Source organism: Panthera tigris, chromosome A1 (assembly GCF_018350195.1).
Source record: "Panthera tigris isolate Pti1 chromosome A1, P.tigris_Pti1_mat1.1, whole genome shotgun sequence".
Taxonomy (NCBI): Eukaryota; Metazoa; Chordata; class Mammalia; order Carnivora; family Felidae; genus Panthera; species Panthera tigris.
Window position 1 is genome coordinate 152557319 of NC_056660.1, and position 19277 is coordinate 152576595.

The window sequence follows — 19277 nt, forward strand, 5'->3', positions numbered from 1 at the left end:
ATTATTTTTGGCTGTATGTAATCTAGGTTTGTAGGTATTATGTATTAAAAATGGAGAAGTCGGAAAAAGATATTTGAAATGAGACACTCCATACTATTAAGATTTCTTATAATTGAAAGTATTATAGTATTATTTTTTTTTATTTTTTTAAAGGTTTATTTATTTTTGAGACAGAGAGCACAAGCAGGGGAGGGGCAGAGAGAGAGGGGGACAGAAGATCTGAAATGGGCTTTCACTAACAGCAGTGAGCCCAATGCAGGGCTCAAACCCACAAATTGGGAGATAACGACCTGAGCCGAAGTGGGACACTCAACCAACTAAGCCACCCAGAAGCCCCAGTATTATGTTGTAAGAGGTATGTTCTTCATAATACCTCAAAAGCACAGTTTTAGATATTGAGAACGTATTTTTAGCAGTCCTCCATTTTGACACTTTTTTGTGAAAGATTTGATGTAAAGAGCAAGGGGATTTTATGACCAATGAGTAAAAATTTCCAGTTAAAGCGGTGCCTGAGTGGCTGAATTGGTTGAGTATCTGACTTCTGCTGTCAGTGCGGAGCCTGCTTTGGATCCTCTGTCCCCCTCTCTCTCTGCCCCTCCCCCACTTGCTCTGTCTCTCTCAAAATAATTACACTTAAAAAAAATTTCCAGGTACATCTCAGAAACCATTTCCCATGGAATTTCAATGTTACAAAATTAGTGAAAGCTTACCTTGGACCTCATTGATCTAAGTAAACTCCAGAATCATAAATTCAATTGTGTAGTAGAACTTCTAAGTGGAAAGTTGTCATCATTTTCAAGACAATTAATGGCTCTTGGAGGTATGTATAACTTAGAAATGACAAAACTGTCATTCACTCAAAAAACAAGATTGTAGAAATGACAGAATGAACCCTAGGAATCCTCAAACTTGCGTTTATTTATTTTTCTTAACGTTTATTTATTTTTGAGACAGAGCATGAATGGGGGAGGGGCAGAGAGAGAGGGAAACACAGAATCGAAAGCAGGCTCCAGGCTCCGAGCCATCAGCCCAGAGCCCGACGCAGGGCTCGAACTCACAGACTGCAGGGCTCGAACTCACAGACTGCGAGATCGTGACCTGAGTTGAAGTCAGACACTTAACCGACTGAGCCACCCAGGCGCCCCAAACTTGTGTTTAAATAATGCCTCCTTGGGGCGCCTGGGTGGCTTGGTCGGTTGGGCGTCCGACTTCGGCTCAGGTCATGATCTCACGGTCCGTGGGTTCGAGCCCCGCGTCGGGCTCTGTGCTGACAGCTCGGAGCCTGGAGCCTGTTTCAGATTCTGTGTCTCCCTCTCTCTCTGCTCCTCCCCTTTTCATGCTGTGTCTCTCTCTGTCTCAAAAATAAATAAACGTATAAAAAAAAAAATTTAAATAATGCCTCCTTGGGGTGCCTGGGTGGCTCAGTTGATTGGGCCACCGACTTCATTCAGCTCAGGTCATGATCTTGCAGCCTGTGAGTCCAAGCCCCGCGTTGGGCTCTGTGCTGACAGCTCAGAGCCTGGAGACTGTTTTGGATACTGTGTCTCCCTCTTTCTCTGCCCTTCCCCCACTTGCACCATGTCTCTCAAAAATAAATAAAAACATTTAAAATTTTTTAAAAACAAAACCAAAAAAACAATGCCTTCTTTTATGAGGTCCTCAATAAGACCTTGGTCTCCATAGGCCAATAAGACAGAGCTAGAAAAGTGAATGTGAGTTTCTCAAATTTATTTTGCCATAACCTTTGTTGAAGTTTTCTGAGCACCTCAGGATATGCGTATTCCACAGAACCTACTTTGTGAAGCAGTGGGCTGGATTTAATCGGGTAGCCTGTACTCAAACCAAGCTTCAATTTGGCAAATCAAAAATTTGCTTTTGCCAACATTTAGATACAAAGAGCTAGTATAAAGTGATGATGTAACCCATTCTGAATTTAGAAACGTGTTTATTGAAGTTGTCTGAGTTGTCTTGTCTCTTCTGTCCTCCAGGTGTTTCATCCCAAACATCTATGCGGCTCTCTTCACTGGGGCTCTTGTTCCTTTAACATGCCTTGTGGTAGTGTTTGTGGTGTTCATCCATGCCTACCAGGTGAAGCCACAGTGGAAAGCATATGACGACATCTTCAGAGGAAGAACAAATGCTGCAGGTTTGAAAGGAACCCTTTTCCCTTTTTGTACTTTTGAGATGGGAACTTTTTAACGGTGGGAAAATGTCACTGAATAATGTTTACCAAAAAAAAAAAAAAAAAAAAATGGAGAAAAGTTAGACTCAGCTTCTAGCACCGAAGCCATAGGTTAAGCTATGGCTCTCCAGTTTCACCTGCTTCTTGGCACTTCCTGACATGTCTCTTTCTTTAGGGTGCCATAGGTTTTATCTCTGGTTCCAGTTTTGTCCTTAAGATACTCGTGTTCAAGGGGCTCCTGAGTGACTGTCGGCTAAGTGTCCGACTTCAGCTCAGGTCATGATCTCATGGTTCGTGGGTTTGAGCCCTACATCAAGCTCTGTGCTGACAGCTTAGAGCCTGGAGCCTGCTCCAGATTCTGTGTCTTCCTCTCTCTGCCCCACCCACTTGTGTACTCTCTCCCTCTCAGTCTCAAAAATACATGTATAAATGTAAAAAAAAAAAAGTTTAAAAAAAGATACTTATGTTCCAGGAGCATTTGGGTGGCTCAGTCAGTTAAGGGACCAACTCTTGGTTTCAGCTCTGGTCATGATCTCACAGCTTGTGAGATCAACGCCCGCGTTGGGCTCTGTGCTGGCAACATGGAACCTGCTAGGGATTCTCTCTCTCCCACTCTTTCTGTTCCTCCCCTGCTTGTGCTCTCTTTCTCTCTCCCTCTCTCAAAATAAGTAAACATTTTTAAATTTTTTTTAAAAAGATACTTATGTTCAAGTCAATGCCTCACAGCCTTGGGAACTGCTTCCCCGGGCTTTCTTCAAGCCAAGCAAGAACAGCCTGTGTTCAACCTGTGAAATCTATTCATTTCTTTCAGCTTCTGAGCCTTCTTCACAGACAGCCCTCCCTAATGCTCATGAGTGCTGTATTTTGCTTGTGGGGTTTTGATTGTGCTGACAGATGTTTAAAAACATATGTGATGGGATAGCTTCGTAACTGGCTACACATGTCTGGTTACTTAAGAGCGCAAGTCTTTCCAGCGCAAGTTGGCTTTCACTGCAGCTCATTTTTTCCCTTTGAATCATACTTAACACAGGTTTTTATGACCTGATTCTTTTTTGTTGTTGTTGTTGTTAGATTAGAGTCTCTTAGGACTTTTCTTAACTAGGAACAGTAACCATACACCTTCATAGAGAAAATTCTCTCTAAATTGGTGTCAGTGATGGGGATATTAGAGAGAATCTTGTGATCTGGGGATGGGGGACCCCTCTTAGGCCAATGAAAAAGTCTCCTCTTTTCTGAATTTTTACAGATCTAAAGCCAAATGAGTAAGAGGAATTCTTCACATTTTAAGTGCTTTCCAAAGTTTAAGCAAGTTACCATATACAAAGTCCCTTGAATAGTATCTAATACATTATTATCAGCTCAACAGAAATTGTCACAGGATGAGAAAAGGAGACCCTCTAATGTATGAAGAGACTTCTAGTTCCTGAAATGGATGAGGGAACACATGAAAAGATTTCCTCATGATATAAAGAGAAGGAACTTCTTGATGTTAGTTTGTGAGGTAGTTTGTAGGGTAGCTGTTTCTAGCCAGCTCTTGTCTCCCCTTTCCCATTTAGCATGCAGTCATTGTGTGGGCTGAAATTTTATATAACAATGTGATTAATCTTAACTTTTTAATAGAAGAAGTAATATTCAATGTAGAAATCCTACTTTTTCATGGGGCATAGGATTTATCCAGAAACTGTGCTTTTTTTCAACTTGGGATTCATTTTAGTAAAATTAATATTCTCTTCAGAACAGAAAGTTTGTTTTCTTTTCCCAAATGATAAGATTTGTTTTGTTTTCTATATGATATAAAAGTGCTAGTGTTTGCATGTTTTCAACAGTGATAACATAAGGGCCTAACCTAATGAGTTAATTCTTTTTCATGGCTAACTGCCTTTTGGACATGATCCATCATGGATACAGTAGATAATAATACTCCAATTATCTGAAAAACATAGCCCTCAAGCATTAAACATAATGCTAAAAGCTTCAGCATACTTGTTTCTCAACTAGGGAAACCTCTCGTGCAATGAAATATTAATAGAAGCATTGTTCTGTTGTAGCTTTTCAAATAAAAATACTATTATAATTCTAATTCCCCTATTCCCATGTCAATTCAGTCTAATAGTCATTATTTCACACTTGGACTCTTACAGTATTTTCCTGACTGGCCACTAGTTGTAGTCTTTTTCTTCCCTATCTCGTCTTCTCAGATGTGTATATTTCAGAACTGTAAAGTAGGTTCCCTGACTCCAGCATTACAGTCACTTGTTCTCTCTCGTTGCCTGAGAGAAGTCCAGTCTCTTTAGCCTACAATACAGGAGTTCCTATAGTCCACGCACCAGGCCATCTTTTCATCCCCAAGTTGCTTAATATTTATCCTGCCTTCTGACCATCCCATGTATTTTCTCCTTCCTAAAATTACCTGATACTGTCATCTTTGGTCATGTAAGGAGACCTCTGCTCTGCACTCTTCATCAATAGCTGACAAAACCCATGTGTGTAGTAAGTAATATGAGAAAATGTGGATGAGAGAGAGGTGGAAGACATTTATTATCCTCCCATAATCTTCATTAGCTCCCTAAAACTGTCCAAAATAAACCCATCATTTCAGTAAAAATAGTATGCTAGATAAGCACAAGTGAATTCCCCTAGACCCTCCCTTCCAAGAAGGTACTACTAAGTTTGAGGTGCCTGGGTGGCATAATCGGTTAAGCATCTGACTTCCGCTCAGGTCATGATCTCAACAGTTCGTGATTTCATAGTTCACAGTTCGTGACATTGCAGAGCCTTCTTGGGATCCTTTCTCCCCCTCTCTCTCTGCCCCTCCCCCACACACTCTGTCATTCTCTCTCTTTCTCTCTCTCAAAAATGAATAAACTTAAAAAAATTTTTTTCTAAAAGTTCCCAACATGTGACCTCTTCTCCGAAGCCTTTGCAGTTGCCTCTTCACAGAACCACATCAAATAAGAATTGCTCATTTCCCTATCTCTGCCTTTAAAGCTCATTGTCCCCATAGACATTATAGCACTTATCTTAGAATGAGATGGTGACTTCTTTTGGTGTGTGTGGTTGATTTCCTTAATAAATGATGAATTCCTGGAGAGCAAGGACCATTTATTATTCATCTCTATCTGTATCAGTACAGTCTTGTAAATTGCTCAGTAGATAGCAGGAGCATAGTTAATATTTGTTGACTAAATGAATAAATTAATAATCATAAATGTACCATAAAATCTTTTAGGTATGGATCTTTAAGCTAAATATAGCATTAAAAAGAAGAGGAATCTGTTATATAATCAAAAGTAAAAATTAAAGGATTTACCTCATTGATCTCATTGTAGGTATCCCTTTGAAAGTTATTATCACTGGGACTGTAATTTTTTTCTTGACTTCTGTGATTCCCTAAAATATGCATTCAGCTTTGACTGCTGGTATGATCTTTTATATTTTACTTGCAATGTACTGTACCACCTCCATTTGAATACGTTCCACTTAATTCAAATTCAAAATTTCTAGAAGAAAAAGAAAATGCCTTCTCAACCAAGGAGCATTTGATACTGTTTGAATCTTTTGGCTAAAATTCCTTTGCATTGACCCGAAGAGTGTCCAGTCAGGATGGCACTGTAAATTCATTTATTGCCCTCTGCCCTACTCCATAGAAGCCCTCACCTGGGACGTACAGACAGGATATAACAAGAGAAAATATTTTTTACAGGGACATGTCTTTGGGTCAGAAATAGAACAGGAACACAAAGTAGTAAACTGGGCTGAAGCCATGGACCCAAGGTTTTCTGGGTCCACAAGCCAGTGGATGTGGGAGTATCTCCACTGATGGGGGAGTGAATTAGGAGCTAAAATATTTCACCCAAGGCAGGTAGACTGGAGCAGTAGCACTTGCATGAAACACCTGCCACAGTAGCTTGGGCTTTGGGTTACAGGAATTTGGGAGGCCAAGGAGAAGGCAGACAAAGCATGTGATCTAGTACCTGGCCCAGTTTTCCAGAGTTTACAGACTATATTGCTATCATATCCACATGTCACTATAGGGGCTGGAGGCCCAAGACACAAAACTAGTTCCCCTTGGATAGGAGAGCTGAGTGGAGGCAACCATAAAATCATTAGAAAAACACAGACAGACAAAGAGAGTAAGCAAAGGAACAAATGTTTTCTACTCAAGATTAGCTGAAGTATAAATGTTTCAGACATTGGAAAAAAACCAACAGATAGCCTTTAAAATCAGCAATCAAAAAGATGAATTTAAGCCAGAAAAGAAGTTTACATATAGAATAAACTATAAATAAGTTTGATAAGTAAATTAGGATCCCTGAAAATATAGAGCAGGAGTCATCAAACTGTGGCCCTACTGGCCACTCACTTTTCCCCATTTCATCTATTCTCTAGTAGCTTCATGGAGATCTAATTTACCTGCAAAAGTTCATCTGTTTAAATTTACATTTCAGTGGTCTTTAGTGTATTTATATAGTTGTGTAACTATCACCATAATCTAATTTTAGAACATTTTCATCACCTCAAAAAGAAACCCCGTGTCCATTAGCGGGCATTCCTCTTTCTACACTTCCCTGAGCCCTACCTTCTATCTCTAGAAATGTGTCTGTTCTGGACACTTCCTGTAACTGGGTCATAGAAGATGTGGTCTTTTGTGTCTAGCATCCTTCATTAGCATCATGGTTTCAAAGTTCATATATGTTATAGCATGTAGCACCGCTTAGTTTTTTGGTTGTTTTGTTTTGGTTTGGTTTTTTGACAAATAATATGCCAGTGTATAGATACACCACATTTTCATCTTCCATTCATCAGTTGATGGACATTTGGGTTGTTTTCACCTTTGGGCTATTAAGAACGCTGCTGTGGACATTCATATACAAGTTTTTATATTAACATAGGTTTTCATTCCTCATGGGTATATACCTAGAAGTAGAACTGCTGGGTCATATGGCAGCTCTGTTTCACATTTTGAAGAACTGCCAAAGTATTTGCCGAAGTGGAGGTGCCTGGGTAGCTCAGTCTCTTAAGCATCCAACTCTTGATTTTGGCTCAGGTCATGATCCCATGGTTCATGGGATCGAGCCCCTCAGGCTCTGCACCGACCCTGTAGAGCCTGCTTGGGCTTCTCTCTCTCTGCCCCCCCCTCCCCACACTCACACATGTGCGTATGCATGCGTGCATGTGCCCTCTCTTTCTCTCTCTCTTAAAAAATAAATAAACATTTAAATAAATAAACAATTTTCCAAAATGGCTACAGTGACCTGTTTTTTAAGTAAATTTTGTTTGGAACTGAGCCACACCCATTTGTTTGCATAGATCCTATGCTGCTCTCACAATGGAGTTGAGTATATGTTGCTGCAACGGAGACCGTGTGGCCTACAAACCCTAACATATTTAATATCTGACCATTTACAGAAAAAGTTGAACAGCTGACCCCTGATATAAAGAAACATGTATCCACTAAAAACATTTAAACATGAAAAACAAAAATAGATATAAACAATATAAAAATAGGCAAATATGAAAATGAAATAATTTCAGAAATCTTGGCAATGAAAAATATGCTCTTTGAAATATTGAAATATCTTGACATTTGAGGTAAACCTAGGTGAGTAACAGAGGAGAGGAATGAATTAGCATCTGATGGTAGGATTGAGGAATTCACCGAGGTCATGTGCAAAAAAGAGAAAATATGAAAACTAAGCTAAGAGGTATGAGAACACCTCACAAAAGACAAGAATGTAGGGAATGGAGAAAAAGAAGATTTGAAGAGATAATGCTTGAGACTTTTTCAGAATTGAAAAAAATGAATACAATTACACATAAGGTAAACACATTGTAAAAAGCAGGGCGGGGGGAGGTGAGAGAATGCTGAGAAGTCTAGTATATTAGCAAAATATAAAGTACATTTTGAAAGCTCCCATGTCTGTATTTTTGAAAAACTGGAGAATGAGCACCTTTTCTTCGCTTCTCATATTCGGTACTGTTATGAGCAACACCAGCCCCACACAGGAGTTCAGATGCCACCTTGCAAACACATGCCACTAAGCTCGCTGCAAACCTGGGCTCTAAAAGCAGCACGCAAGCTCTTCTCTGCTTCTCTCTGAGAAACCTGCACTTTTTACACCCCATGTACACTAATGCCTGAGGAGGAAGGCAGTTCTAATTAGTCTGAAGCATATCCAGCTTGGTTCTGCAATTCCAAGCATCTACAAAAGCAGCCTTTTTTCCCGAAGCACCTCTGATCTGATGGTGTATAGTTTAGGTATATTTTGCCTTGCGTTCTTTAACTGGATGAGCATTTATAGATATATTAGATAGCAGCATGAGAAATGTATTTTCAAGTAGTGAATCAAGAGTTGAAATCACTTTTAACAATGAGTAAGATGCATTATGAGAAGGAAAGGTCAATTTGTAGTTTCCTTACAGCCAAGCTGGGTTTTGTGTTCAAGTAAATGGGATGGCTGTGATTATTTACTTACTGTAGAGTTTTAGGTTTGGTAAACAGATGTGATAAGTTAACTCCAGCATCAGACCTCTTTGACTACCTAACGAGTTGGCAGCAGTCGTTTTTTTTAGGCCTGGAGTCTTCTATATTCTATAGAACTGTTCTCCAAACTAATCACTCTTATGCAGATTAGATGTATCGGACAACTGGAGCAGGTTTAGGTCAATCTACTGCATTTGGTTATGATTACTAAGGATCAGTCCCTTTACACTTTGTGTTCTGAGTGCGTTTTTTGCTCCTGATAGCCCTTTATTTCAGAGTGCAGATAAACTCAAGGAAATCTAAAGGAAAGAGGAACAGAGAAGGAGTTGCCAGTGAATACAATACACTCTGTGCTGTAGTCTCCCAAAGACGGCTACAGTCCATCCCTTCCCTTTCTGAGTGTGGTCTGGGGCAGTGCTTACAGCTTGGCATTTTGTGGCCCTTTTGCTGCCAGACCGCTGTGAACCAAATTTTCGAAGGTCAGTGGCTCCTAATGAGAATCACTGACCCTCTCCTCCTCCCTTTAGTGGGGTGAGTGTGCAGTGAGAATGAGTCAGGAAAAAGGTATGTTCCCTGAACTAAATTTCAATGTCTGAAACAGCGTTTTAAACAAAGCCTATAATTTTAGGGTTTGGTTTTGATCTCTGGCAGTGATAAGCTTGTCTCTCCTTTTAGGCTCATTAGAATTTACTGGTTCTTTCTGAATCATCATCCAATTCCAATGTGAAGAATGATTCATGGATCAGGGAAGGAAAATTAATTTGAATAAAAAGAGGAAGTAGGTGGTTACAAATCTCTTTCTTATAAAAATCCCACGTATGTTTCAATATGTTACATAAAGGTGGCTTGATCCAGCTACCTGTGGATAGCATAAATCTGAGGTGTGTGGCATCTCTGGAACTATAATGACTACTTCTCTACTTGGGAGCATATTTGAGGATGAATGCTTCAATTTTTTTTTTCTGAAACTCCATTTCCTCATACTTAGGGTGAACAACAGTAGTAAAATAAATAAAGATTCCATTGCAATTATGAAAATCATTGAAAAGTTGTTATAATGAATATAATATATAACAGTATATATCATATCAATATATAATAATTAGTTAATATATACTATTCATTACATTAATATATAAATTATTATTAATATATAATTGGTTGTTATTACTATATGATATAATTAATGTATCATCCCATACACCATAAAGTTGAGTGATTTTTTTTTTCTCTCTGGACATTTTGAAAATTCCAAAAGGAGTTTCAAGAAACCCAATGAAATCCAAAGGAAAAAGAAGAAAAGGAAAGAGCTCCTGGTAAATGCAATACACTGTGTATGGTATTCTCCAGAGATGGCCGCCATCAGTTATTTCCCTCCCTTTGCATATGTGCTACTCTTCACATAAAGCAGTAGAGCCTTTCCCCTCCCTTTAAATCTGGACTGGCTTTGGACTTGCTTGGACTAGTATAATATGAGGCAGTGAGGCCGTCCCATAATGGGCCTAGCCTTTAAGAAGACTAGCACTTTCAGCTTCCTTCCTCTTGGAAGTCAGCCACCAGAAGTCCAATTACTCTGAGACCACCATGGCGTTAGGAACCCCAAGCTAGTCTTGCGGAGCAGCCATGTGAATAGACATGCTTGGCAAGTTGTTTCAGGCATCCCGGCTCTGATTCCAGACATGTGAGTGAAGATGCCTTCTTGTAGTTTCCAGCCTGAGGAGACACCACACAGAGCAGAAAAACTGCCCAGCCCAGATTGTAGGACTGTGAGAAATAATGAACTATTTTAAGCCACTAGATTTTGTAGTGGTTTATCATGGAGGAATCAATAGCTGAAACACTCGGGTTCTGGTATCCTTATTATCCTCACATCAGAATTCTAAGTATGTCACTGTCACTTCAAATTTTATTGCTTGCAGAAACATACATGGTTTATAAATGTGAAATATATATATATATATATATATATATATATATATATATATATATATATATATATATTGTTTTTTTCCTAAAGCAAAATTAAGGCTTCCACTAAAGCAAAGTAAAAATAGTCTTACCTAGTGACAGTATGTGCTTAAATAAGATCCAGAATGACCAATATAACAGGTTTCACACATCCTTGGCAGTAAGCTGTTTGTCTGCAGTCTACTCCCAGGTCCAGTGCTGAAAAGAAAATAAAAAAACAGTTCCTGGGGACCTAAGGGAAACCCCAGAGTGTCTCACTACACAGTAAACAGCTCTTCCATTTGAGCTAGAAAAAGCTTTGTGAGCACAGTTCATTCTTCCCACATTTGCCAGTAGTGGTAGGGAAAATCCAAAAGATTAAAGAAACATTGTGGATGCTCCTTCTCTGTGTAGTTTATATCTATGACCTCAGTCTTCAAGGATTCAAATTAGAAATCTTTGAATCTGAAAGATGATGTGGTAGTCACTGAATGTTTTCTGCAGGCTTTGATAATGCTTTTAAAAAAACTAGAACAATAACATCAGGAGTTAGTTTCCTAAGGCTTAGGATATCCGCATAAAAAGTAAGAAATAAAGGGCTGCCTGGGTAGCTCAGTCGGTTAAGCATCTGACACTTGATTTCAGTTCAGGTCGTGATCTCATGGTCATGATTTCATGGTCATGAGATCGAGCCCCACATGGGTCTCCCCACTGGGTGTGGAGCCTGCTTAAAATCCCCTCTGCCTCTTTCTCACCACACAGGCTCTCTCTCTTAAATAGATAGATGGATAGATAGATACATAGATAGATAGATAAAGATCTAAAAGTAAAAAATAAAATGATAGAGTTGAGAGCTTAAATTTCTGTTTGAACTCTTGATTTACACATGTAACCAAAGGAGAAAATGGACTGATGATTTGTAGCAGAGCTGGGTCTTTCTAGAAGTCAAGTTTTCTTAATATCTTTATCTCAGTGAACTGCCCTTTACCTAGTCTCCTTGAATACTAGGAGGATAAGGGCAGTTCTCTACTGAGGCTGTTTCAGTATCAAACTGTTCAATTTGCATATGTTTTCTAGGTGGAAGAGAGCAGTGAGCAGAGATAAGATAAGGTTGGAAGAACAGTAAGAGCTGACCTACATATAAGTAGCTGGTATGAATTATGCCCTGGTGATCATAATCATCCTCAGCACCAGTGCCAATTAAAGCTCACCATGCTAGACACTGAGCTAAGCATTTTGTATATATTATCTCAATTTTTACAAGAATCCTATGAAGCAGGTATTCTTATTCCTGCAATCAGACAAGGAAATGAGAAGCTTAGAAAACTGTCCAAGTTATAAAGCTCTTAAATTGTGCAGTTGCGATGAGAACTCTCAAGGTCTCCAGAGATGCCGTTACTGCTAATGCTAGCATTTCACCCCTTCCCATTTTGGTATCAAAAGTTTCATTGTAGGGCACCTGGCTGGCTCAGTCAGTGGAGAATGCAACTCTCGATCGCAGGGTTGTAAATTCAAGCCCCACATTGGATGTAGAGATTACCTAAAAATAAAATCTTTAGGGAAAAAAAAAGTTTCATTGAGAGGTACCTGTCTGGCTCAATGAGTAGAGCATACGACTCTTGATCTTGGGGTCTGTGCTCAATCCACACGTTGGGTGCAGAGATTACTTTAAAAAATGTTTCATTGAGGGGCACCTGGGTGGCTCAGTCAGTTAAGCATCTAACTTCGGCTCAGGTCATGATCTCATGGTTCGTGGGTTCAAGCCCTGTGTCGGGCCCTGTGCTGACAGCTCAGAGCCCGGAGCCTGCTTCAGATTGTGTCTCTGTCTCTCTCTTCCCTTCCCTCACTGGTGTTCTGTCTCTGTCTCTCTCTCTCTCTCAAAAATAAATATTTAAAAAATGTTTTTAATGTTTCATTGAGAAAAACATGTAAACATTAAATTAAACCTAGAAAACACAAGCCCATAAAATTATTAGACTCCATTCCCCTGAACGACTTTGAAGTGATCTGGTCTGGCAGATTGTTCCTTCAATTTCTAATTTCCAAGAAACACTGCTCCCTTTTTTTTTAATTTTGAGAGAGAGAGAAAGATCATGAGAGCAGAGGAGAGGAGCAGAGGGAGAGAGAGAGAGAATCTTAAATAGACGCTATACTTAGCTCATCGTGGAGCCTGATACAGGGCTTCATCCCGTGATTCTGGGATCATGACCTGAGCCAAAATCAAAAGTCAGACGCTCACCTGACTGAGCCACCCAGGTGCCCCCATATAAAGTCGTTAGTGTACTCTCTGAAACATATTAAGCATTCAATATATGTTGGTATTTTTATTACTATAACAACTCTTTCAATATGTAATTGATATGGAATACAGTTGGATATGTAACTCCTTTGTACTACATGTTTTTTTAAATGTCTTTCAAATATGCCTCCTTTTTTTTTCTTCATGGTTATGCCTGGTGTATTAGCTCAGGCTGCCATAACAAAATACCATAGACTATGTGGCTTAATCAAGAGAAATTTATTCCTCATGGTTCTAGAGGCTGAAAAGTCCCACAGTCTGGGTGCTGGCCAATTCTGCTCCTAATGAAAGCCCTCTGCCTGGCTTACCATGGCCATCTTTTTGCTGTGTCTTCACATGAAGAAAGAGAGTTAGTTCATCTCCCAAGCACACTAACCCCATCACAAAAGTTCTACCCTCATGACTTAATTACCCCCTCAAAGTCCTCATCTCCAAATACCATTACATTGAGGGTTAGGGCTTCAACATACAACTTTTGGAGGGACATAGTTTAGTCCATAGTACCTGGGTTATATCCCTCATCATCTTTACTTAGACAATTGCAACTGTTTTGAGACTGATATTCTTAATTCTTATCTGTCCCCATTCTGCACTGAACAATCTAAAAAGTGAAAATTGATCACATCATTTAAATCATCCAATAGCAATTTTTAGACTATAGGATAAAAGGAAAATTCCAGAGGCGCCCAGGTGGCTCATTGGGTTAAACTTTTGACTCGGTTTCGCTCACATCATGGTCTCACAGTTTGTGAGTTCGAGCCCCACATTGGGCTCTGCACTGACAACATGGAGGCTTCCTGGGATTCTCTCTCCCTCTCTCTCTGTCCCTCCCCCTCCCCCAATCATGCTCTCTCTCCTTCTCTCAAAATAAATAAACTTTCAAAATATTTTTTAAAAAAGGGAAAATTCCACTACTTCTCCGCAAAAACTCTTGATTTACTCCAGCCATACTTCACTAGTGCTGTTGCCTAAAAGTGATGTGATTCCTGGTAAATCCGGACTTAAACAACACGACTGAATTCACTGTCACTTGCTGAGTTCATCAGTTTTGGTGACCAAGGAAGGTCACTTGCTGAGTTCATCAGTTTTGGTGATCAAGGAAGAGAGGGAATTGCATCGAAATGAATTTCCCTCTGGATGCACATCATGAACAGGCTGGGTGTCGCTGGAAGATATGGTCAGTGTGGTATTCATATGGTCAGTGTCTAAGAACGTCACAGTGGCATTGTTGCTTAGATGCATTGCATACTCTTTGACCTTCAGTGTGGTTGGCATCTCTTACTGACAAACCCATAGCATTGCCATGCCTCAGTTTGACCCAGAGAATCAGTGAAACTTTCCCAATTGTTTATAATTTTTATACATAGGCTAAATGAGTTTCCCATATATTTCCTTGGCAGTTTTTCTCCAAATAAATAAAAAGTTACATTTTAATTTTCCTGGCATACTTCTCTTTTTAAAGGACTTCCCCCTCTCCTCAAATCCTTCTTTATTTATCCTGGAAAAATTACCAATGACGCATTTCTTTCTTCTCCTTTGAAAGCTACATAAAACAGTTATTCATGTTTATTGCTTTGATCTAACAGCACATTCTTTTTTTTTTTTTTAATGGATGACTGAAGTCTTCCATTTAACTGTTGGCTGATGAAAATACAATTTCTTATTTTTTTTTAATGTGTCTCTCTCAAATTTGTATTCAGACAGTTGCCAAAAACATATATAAAACTCTACTAGAGAATATAAAAATCAGTTTTCAAGGCTGTTTGATCTTGGATTATTTATGGCATCGAGAACATTATATTCCCCATTGACCTGCTCTATGAGCCACCTCAGTCAGTGTTAACGTGGTGATCCTGTAATACACCTGAGTCTCTCTAGTCGGCCAAATCCCAAATTCTTAACTGTAAATTCCATTCTTGATTTGCAGCTTTTTCTATGTATTGTTTATTGCCATTCTCATTATTTAGAAAAAGTTCCAATTTATTATTCCATATCTACATAGGTCTTTAAAATACATATGGTTACAAGATCCCACATTAATCAACTGGTATGATATTAAAGAGGAGATCCAGAAATAAAGGAAAATAGGGCTGATAAAATTAGGGAAATAGGAAGTAGGGATGGGTAATCTGGGGAATTCAATTGCATTGTAAACTTCTTTTAAAATGTATAGTTGGTGGAGTGCCTGGCTGGCTCAGTTGGTTAAGCATCTGACTTGATTTGGGCTCAGGTCATGATCTCACAGTTTGTGGGATCGAGCCCCATGTTAGGCTGTGCGCTGACAGTGCTGAGCCTGCTTGGGATTCTCTTGCTTCTTCTGTCTTTGCTCCTCCCCCATTCACATTCCACACGCTCTCTCTCTTTCTCTCTCTCTCTCTCTCAAAATAAATAAACTTTAAAAAAGAAGGTATAATTGGCACAATGTCTGTGATCATAATGCTGTACTTAATAGTTTGCATATTATAAAACCCAGGAAGTTGAAAATGGCATCTTTATAAGTGGTTTCTTTTCAGAAAAGTACCCCATCACCATATCAAAAGAGAAGTTTGGGTTTCATTGGGCCAGAAAGCAGTAATAAACTCGGTCTCATCCTTTCACACAAGTACTTTTTCAGTTACCTTACCATAAAAGATCACTTTCCTTACAACCAGTTACAAGAGGCCACTCCTTCCAATTTACTAGGATGTCAAATATATTTTTGCTCTCTTATGTAAGGTTACTATGTCCCTGGGTAACACGTTTTCCTATGTTTAAATTTTTTTTTTTTTTTTACCATTTATTTATTTTTGAGACAGAGAGAGACAGAGCATGAATGGGGGAGGGTCAGAGAGAGAGGGAGACACAGAATCCGAAACAGGCTCCAGGCTCTGAGCTGTCAGCACAGAGCCCGATGTGGGGCTTGAACTCAAGAGATCATGACCTGAGCTGAAGTCGGACGCTTAACCGACTGTGCCACCCAGGCGCCCCCCTATGTTTAAATCTATGCTTTTTGCTTAGCCTTCCTTTTCCTTTTCATGGTGCTGTGGTTGCCATCCCTCATGATAGCCTCCTTTCCTAGTCCACAATCTCCCTTTCCACCTCTGAACACAACTTCTGTCTCTCTCTCCCAGTTCTTTGCTCCTACTTGTTCTTCATTCTCACTGTGACCTCCCTTCCCTCAACCTTGTGATAGGACAGTCCCAAGAATATTTTCACTGGCACTTTTGATTTCCTCACCAATTTGGCTCCCTCCTTGAGCAATTTTGCCCATCACTGGTCCAGTCTATGCCACACACTTGTCTCCTTGTTATTAACCAATTAGTGCTACTCTGCAGTGGAAACGAGTTTATTGTAAGTAACCTTAACTGAGCCACCTCTGCATCTCAAAAATCATTTGGATTATCTTTCATTGATCTTTAAGTAATCTTTGAAACAGATTTCACTGCCCCTAAGTTTTGTGCTTAATATCTTCTACTCTCACTCTCTGCAAGGTATGAACAGAGCGTGATGCTGTCTCACTAACCTGTCCTTGTTTTTATCTGATCATTTATCTTTGTTGCCTCCCTTCTTTGCCACTTTCCTCCCATTTTAGGTAACTCATTTTCACCAAAGCTAACCTTCTGGATTGTGTCCTTTATCTGTTTTTCCTTTTCTTAGAACTTGCTTCATTAAATTTTCCACAATCGCCTTACCTCTTAAGTATCTCCCTCTCCTCTGGGTCTCTCCTCTCCGTCTAAAAACATGCATCACTTTTCACTGACTTAAAAGAGCTTAGGGGTGTCTGGGTGGCCCAGTCTGTTATGAAGCATCTAACTCTTGGTTTGGGATCAGGTAATGATGTCACAGTTTGTGAATTCAAGCCCCACATCAGGCTGTGTGCTGGCAGCATGGAACCTGCTTGGGATTCTCTCTACCCCTCCCCTCAGTTCTGTCTCTTAAATAAATAAATAAATAAATAAATAAATAAATAAATAAATAAAAGAGGTTACCCACAATGCCTTATCACATTACTTCCCTGACTCTCTCCTTCACCAACCAGTTTCTTGAAGAATACTACTGCCTGTACTCCTCACCTTCTGTTCACTGCTAAGCCTTGAGAGTACATTGCTTATTCTCTTTCATTCATCACCTATATAACTTTGGATACCAGGTCTACTGACCTCTCTCCTCTTGTCCTTATCCTTACACTCTTCCACATAAATCAGTACTGATAACCACAACTTAACTGAATATAGTTCATCTCCCTTGGTTTTTATGATACTCTCTTCTTTTTTTCCTGCGAAATCCCAGGCCATGCGTCATTCTTCTTGAGATTCACAACTATGGAGTATAAATGGTTTCTAGGGATTGCTTTTGCCTTTTTCATTATCATAGTGGTAATTTTCAAATCTGTCAGCTTGAGCCCAACTTCTCTTCCCAACTTCTTCCCTGTCTTCTCTCTGAGAATAATATCTTGTCCTCAGGAAGTACAAAAATTGTCATCAGCTTTGTTTTTTTGCCTTCCCCAACTGCTCTGATCTCTATGTTATTCTTTCTTCTTCCTTTTCTTCTTCCTTTTAATCCTTTTCTTATTTTCCTAACTGAAGCCTGTATAATTTCTTTTAACTCCACAGTCATAGACTTTTAGGTCAATAGGTGTCAAATATGACCAATTATCAAAATTAGACTTTCAGAGGGGTGCCTGGGTGGCTCAGTCAGATAAGCGACCAACTTTGGCTCGGGTCACGATCTCACAGCTTGTGAGTTTGAGCCCTGCGTCGAGCTCTGTGCTGACAGCTCATAGCCTGGACTCTGCTTTGGATTCTGTGTCTCCCTCTCTGTCTGCCCTTACCCCCTCACATGCTGTCTCTCTCTCTCTCTCTCTCTCAAAAATAAATAAACATTTTAAAAAAATAAGTTAAAAAAAATTAGACTTTCAGAGGGACACCTGGCGGGCTTAGTCGGTAGAGCCTGCTACTGTTGAGCCCAGGGTTATGAGTTCAAGCCCCACATTGGGTGCAGAGCCTAGTTTAAAAAAAAAAGTCAGATTTTCAAAAATTATGCTTTAATGAGTCTCCCTGCAGACATACTGAATTAGAATCTTCAGGAAAGTCCTAATATCTGCATAATTTTGAAGTTTCTCATTGGTTTGTGATTTGGGGGTATGACTAGATTCTATTTCGGTAACATTTTTGTGTCCTCTCCTTTGTGGTGGCCTCTCCTCTGCCGTTCCCTTGCCTCAGGCCTTCATTATCTCCCCCTTTGACCACAGCAGTAGTTGCCTAACCGGTGTCCTTGCCTGCAGCAGTCTCTCCGCCAATCTATTTACTTTCCTTTGAGATTAAGCTTTGTTTTGATAAGGCCACACCTCTTTCTCAGAAATTTTAAATGGCTTTCATTTCCTATAAAATAATTCTGTATTGCTAACCTAGCCCTCAAGATGCCTTCACCATGTAGTGCTACAAACATTCTCCTCATTAAGCACCTTCTTTGACCTTTAATTCCAACCGGAAAGACTAATTTACACTAATTTATGCACTTGCCTCTTTCGTCTCTCTTTTGGCTGTTCCCAGTACGTTAATCTCAACACTTACGTGCTGAAATAGAACTCATCTTCAAGGCCCACCTGAAATTCCTTCCCCTTCTCAATACTATCAGTGGGAGTTAACTGCTGCCTTCCCTGGGTTTTTTTGTAACTCGGTCTCTCTCTTCTAATACTTATCCTCTACCTTTTAGTGTAGGGTGTGTGTGTGTGTGTGTGTGTGTGGGTGTGTGGGTGTGTGGGTGTGTGTGTGCTATTTGAAGGAATATGCATATGTAATTCATCCTCTTATCTGTCACATTTTATCTAATATATTTTTGATGCTTGCTAAAACATATTTCTTGAATAACAAGCAATAGCCAAAATGTACATAACGCTGTTCAAAGTGTTATGCATTTCAACCATTTAATTCTCCCTAGATACACAAGACGTTATTTGGCAGATACTAATATGATTGTCACTTTACTGATGAGGAACTTGTGTCCCAGAGCAGTGAAGTGACTTACCAAGGTCACACAACTGGTAAATGGCCTTCAAGTAGTCTGACTCTGGAGTCCTTGCTCCTATAGCTGCAGTTCTGCCTTTTTTGTGAATAAATCCCACCCAGTCAAACTCAGTGCATGCTTTTTTTTTAAAAAAAGTGTAATTTGCCAAGGGCCCATATCCAAAACAGATCTTTTTCTTTTAATGGAATTTGACAGAAGCAAATTGTAAAATTTATTATAAATAACCTTCAGGAAAGTAAATGATGTGATTTATAATTAGGATGCACCAACTTACAGAAAGAAGTAGATATTGGATTGGAGGAAAGGCTGAGGTTGTTGAAGAACAATTTGAAGCCCTATTGCACAGTTCTATAAAGATA

General features: G+C 39.5%; 1 protein-coding gene across 1 annotated transcript in view; it reads left to right on the plus strand.

Moving 5' to 3' along the window:
• ADGRV1 (adhesion G protein-coupled receptor V1) overlaps window positions 1-19277 on the plus strand; it is a 556489-nt gene that overhangs the window by 456527 nt on the left and 80685 nt on the right. The window contains exon 88 of the mRNA XM_042956620.1: window positions 1989-2146. Coding sequence (XP_042812554.1) covers window positions 1989-2146 — 158 coding nt within the window. The remainder of the gene's footprint in view (window positions 1-1988; window positions 2147-19277) is intronic.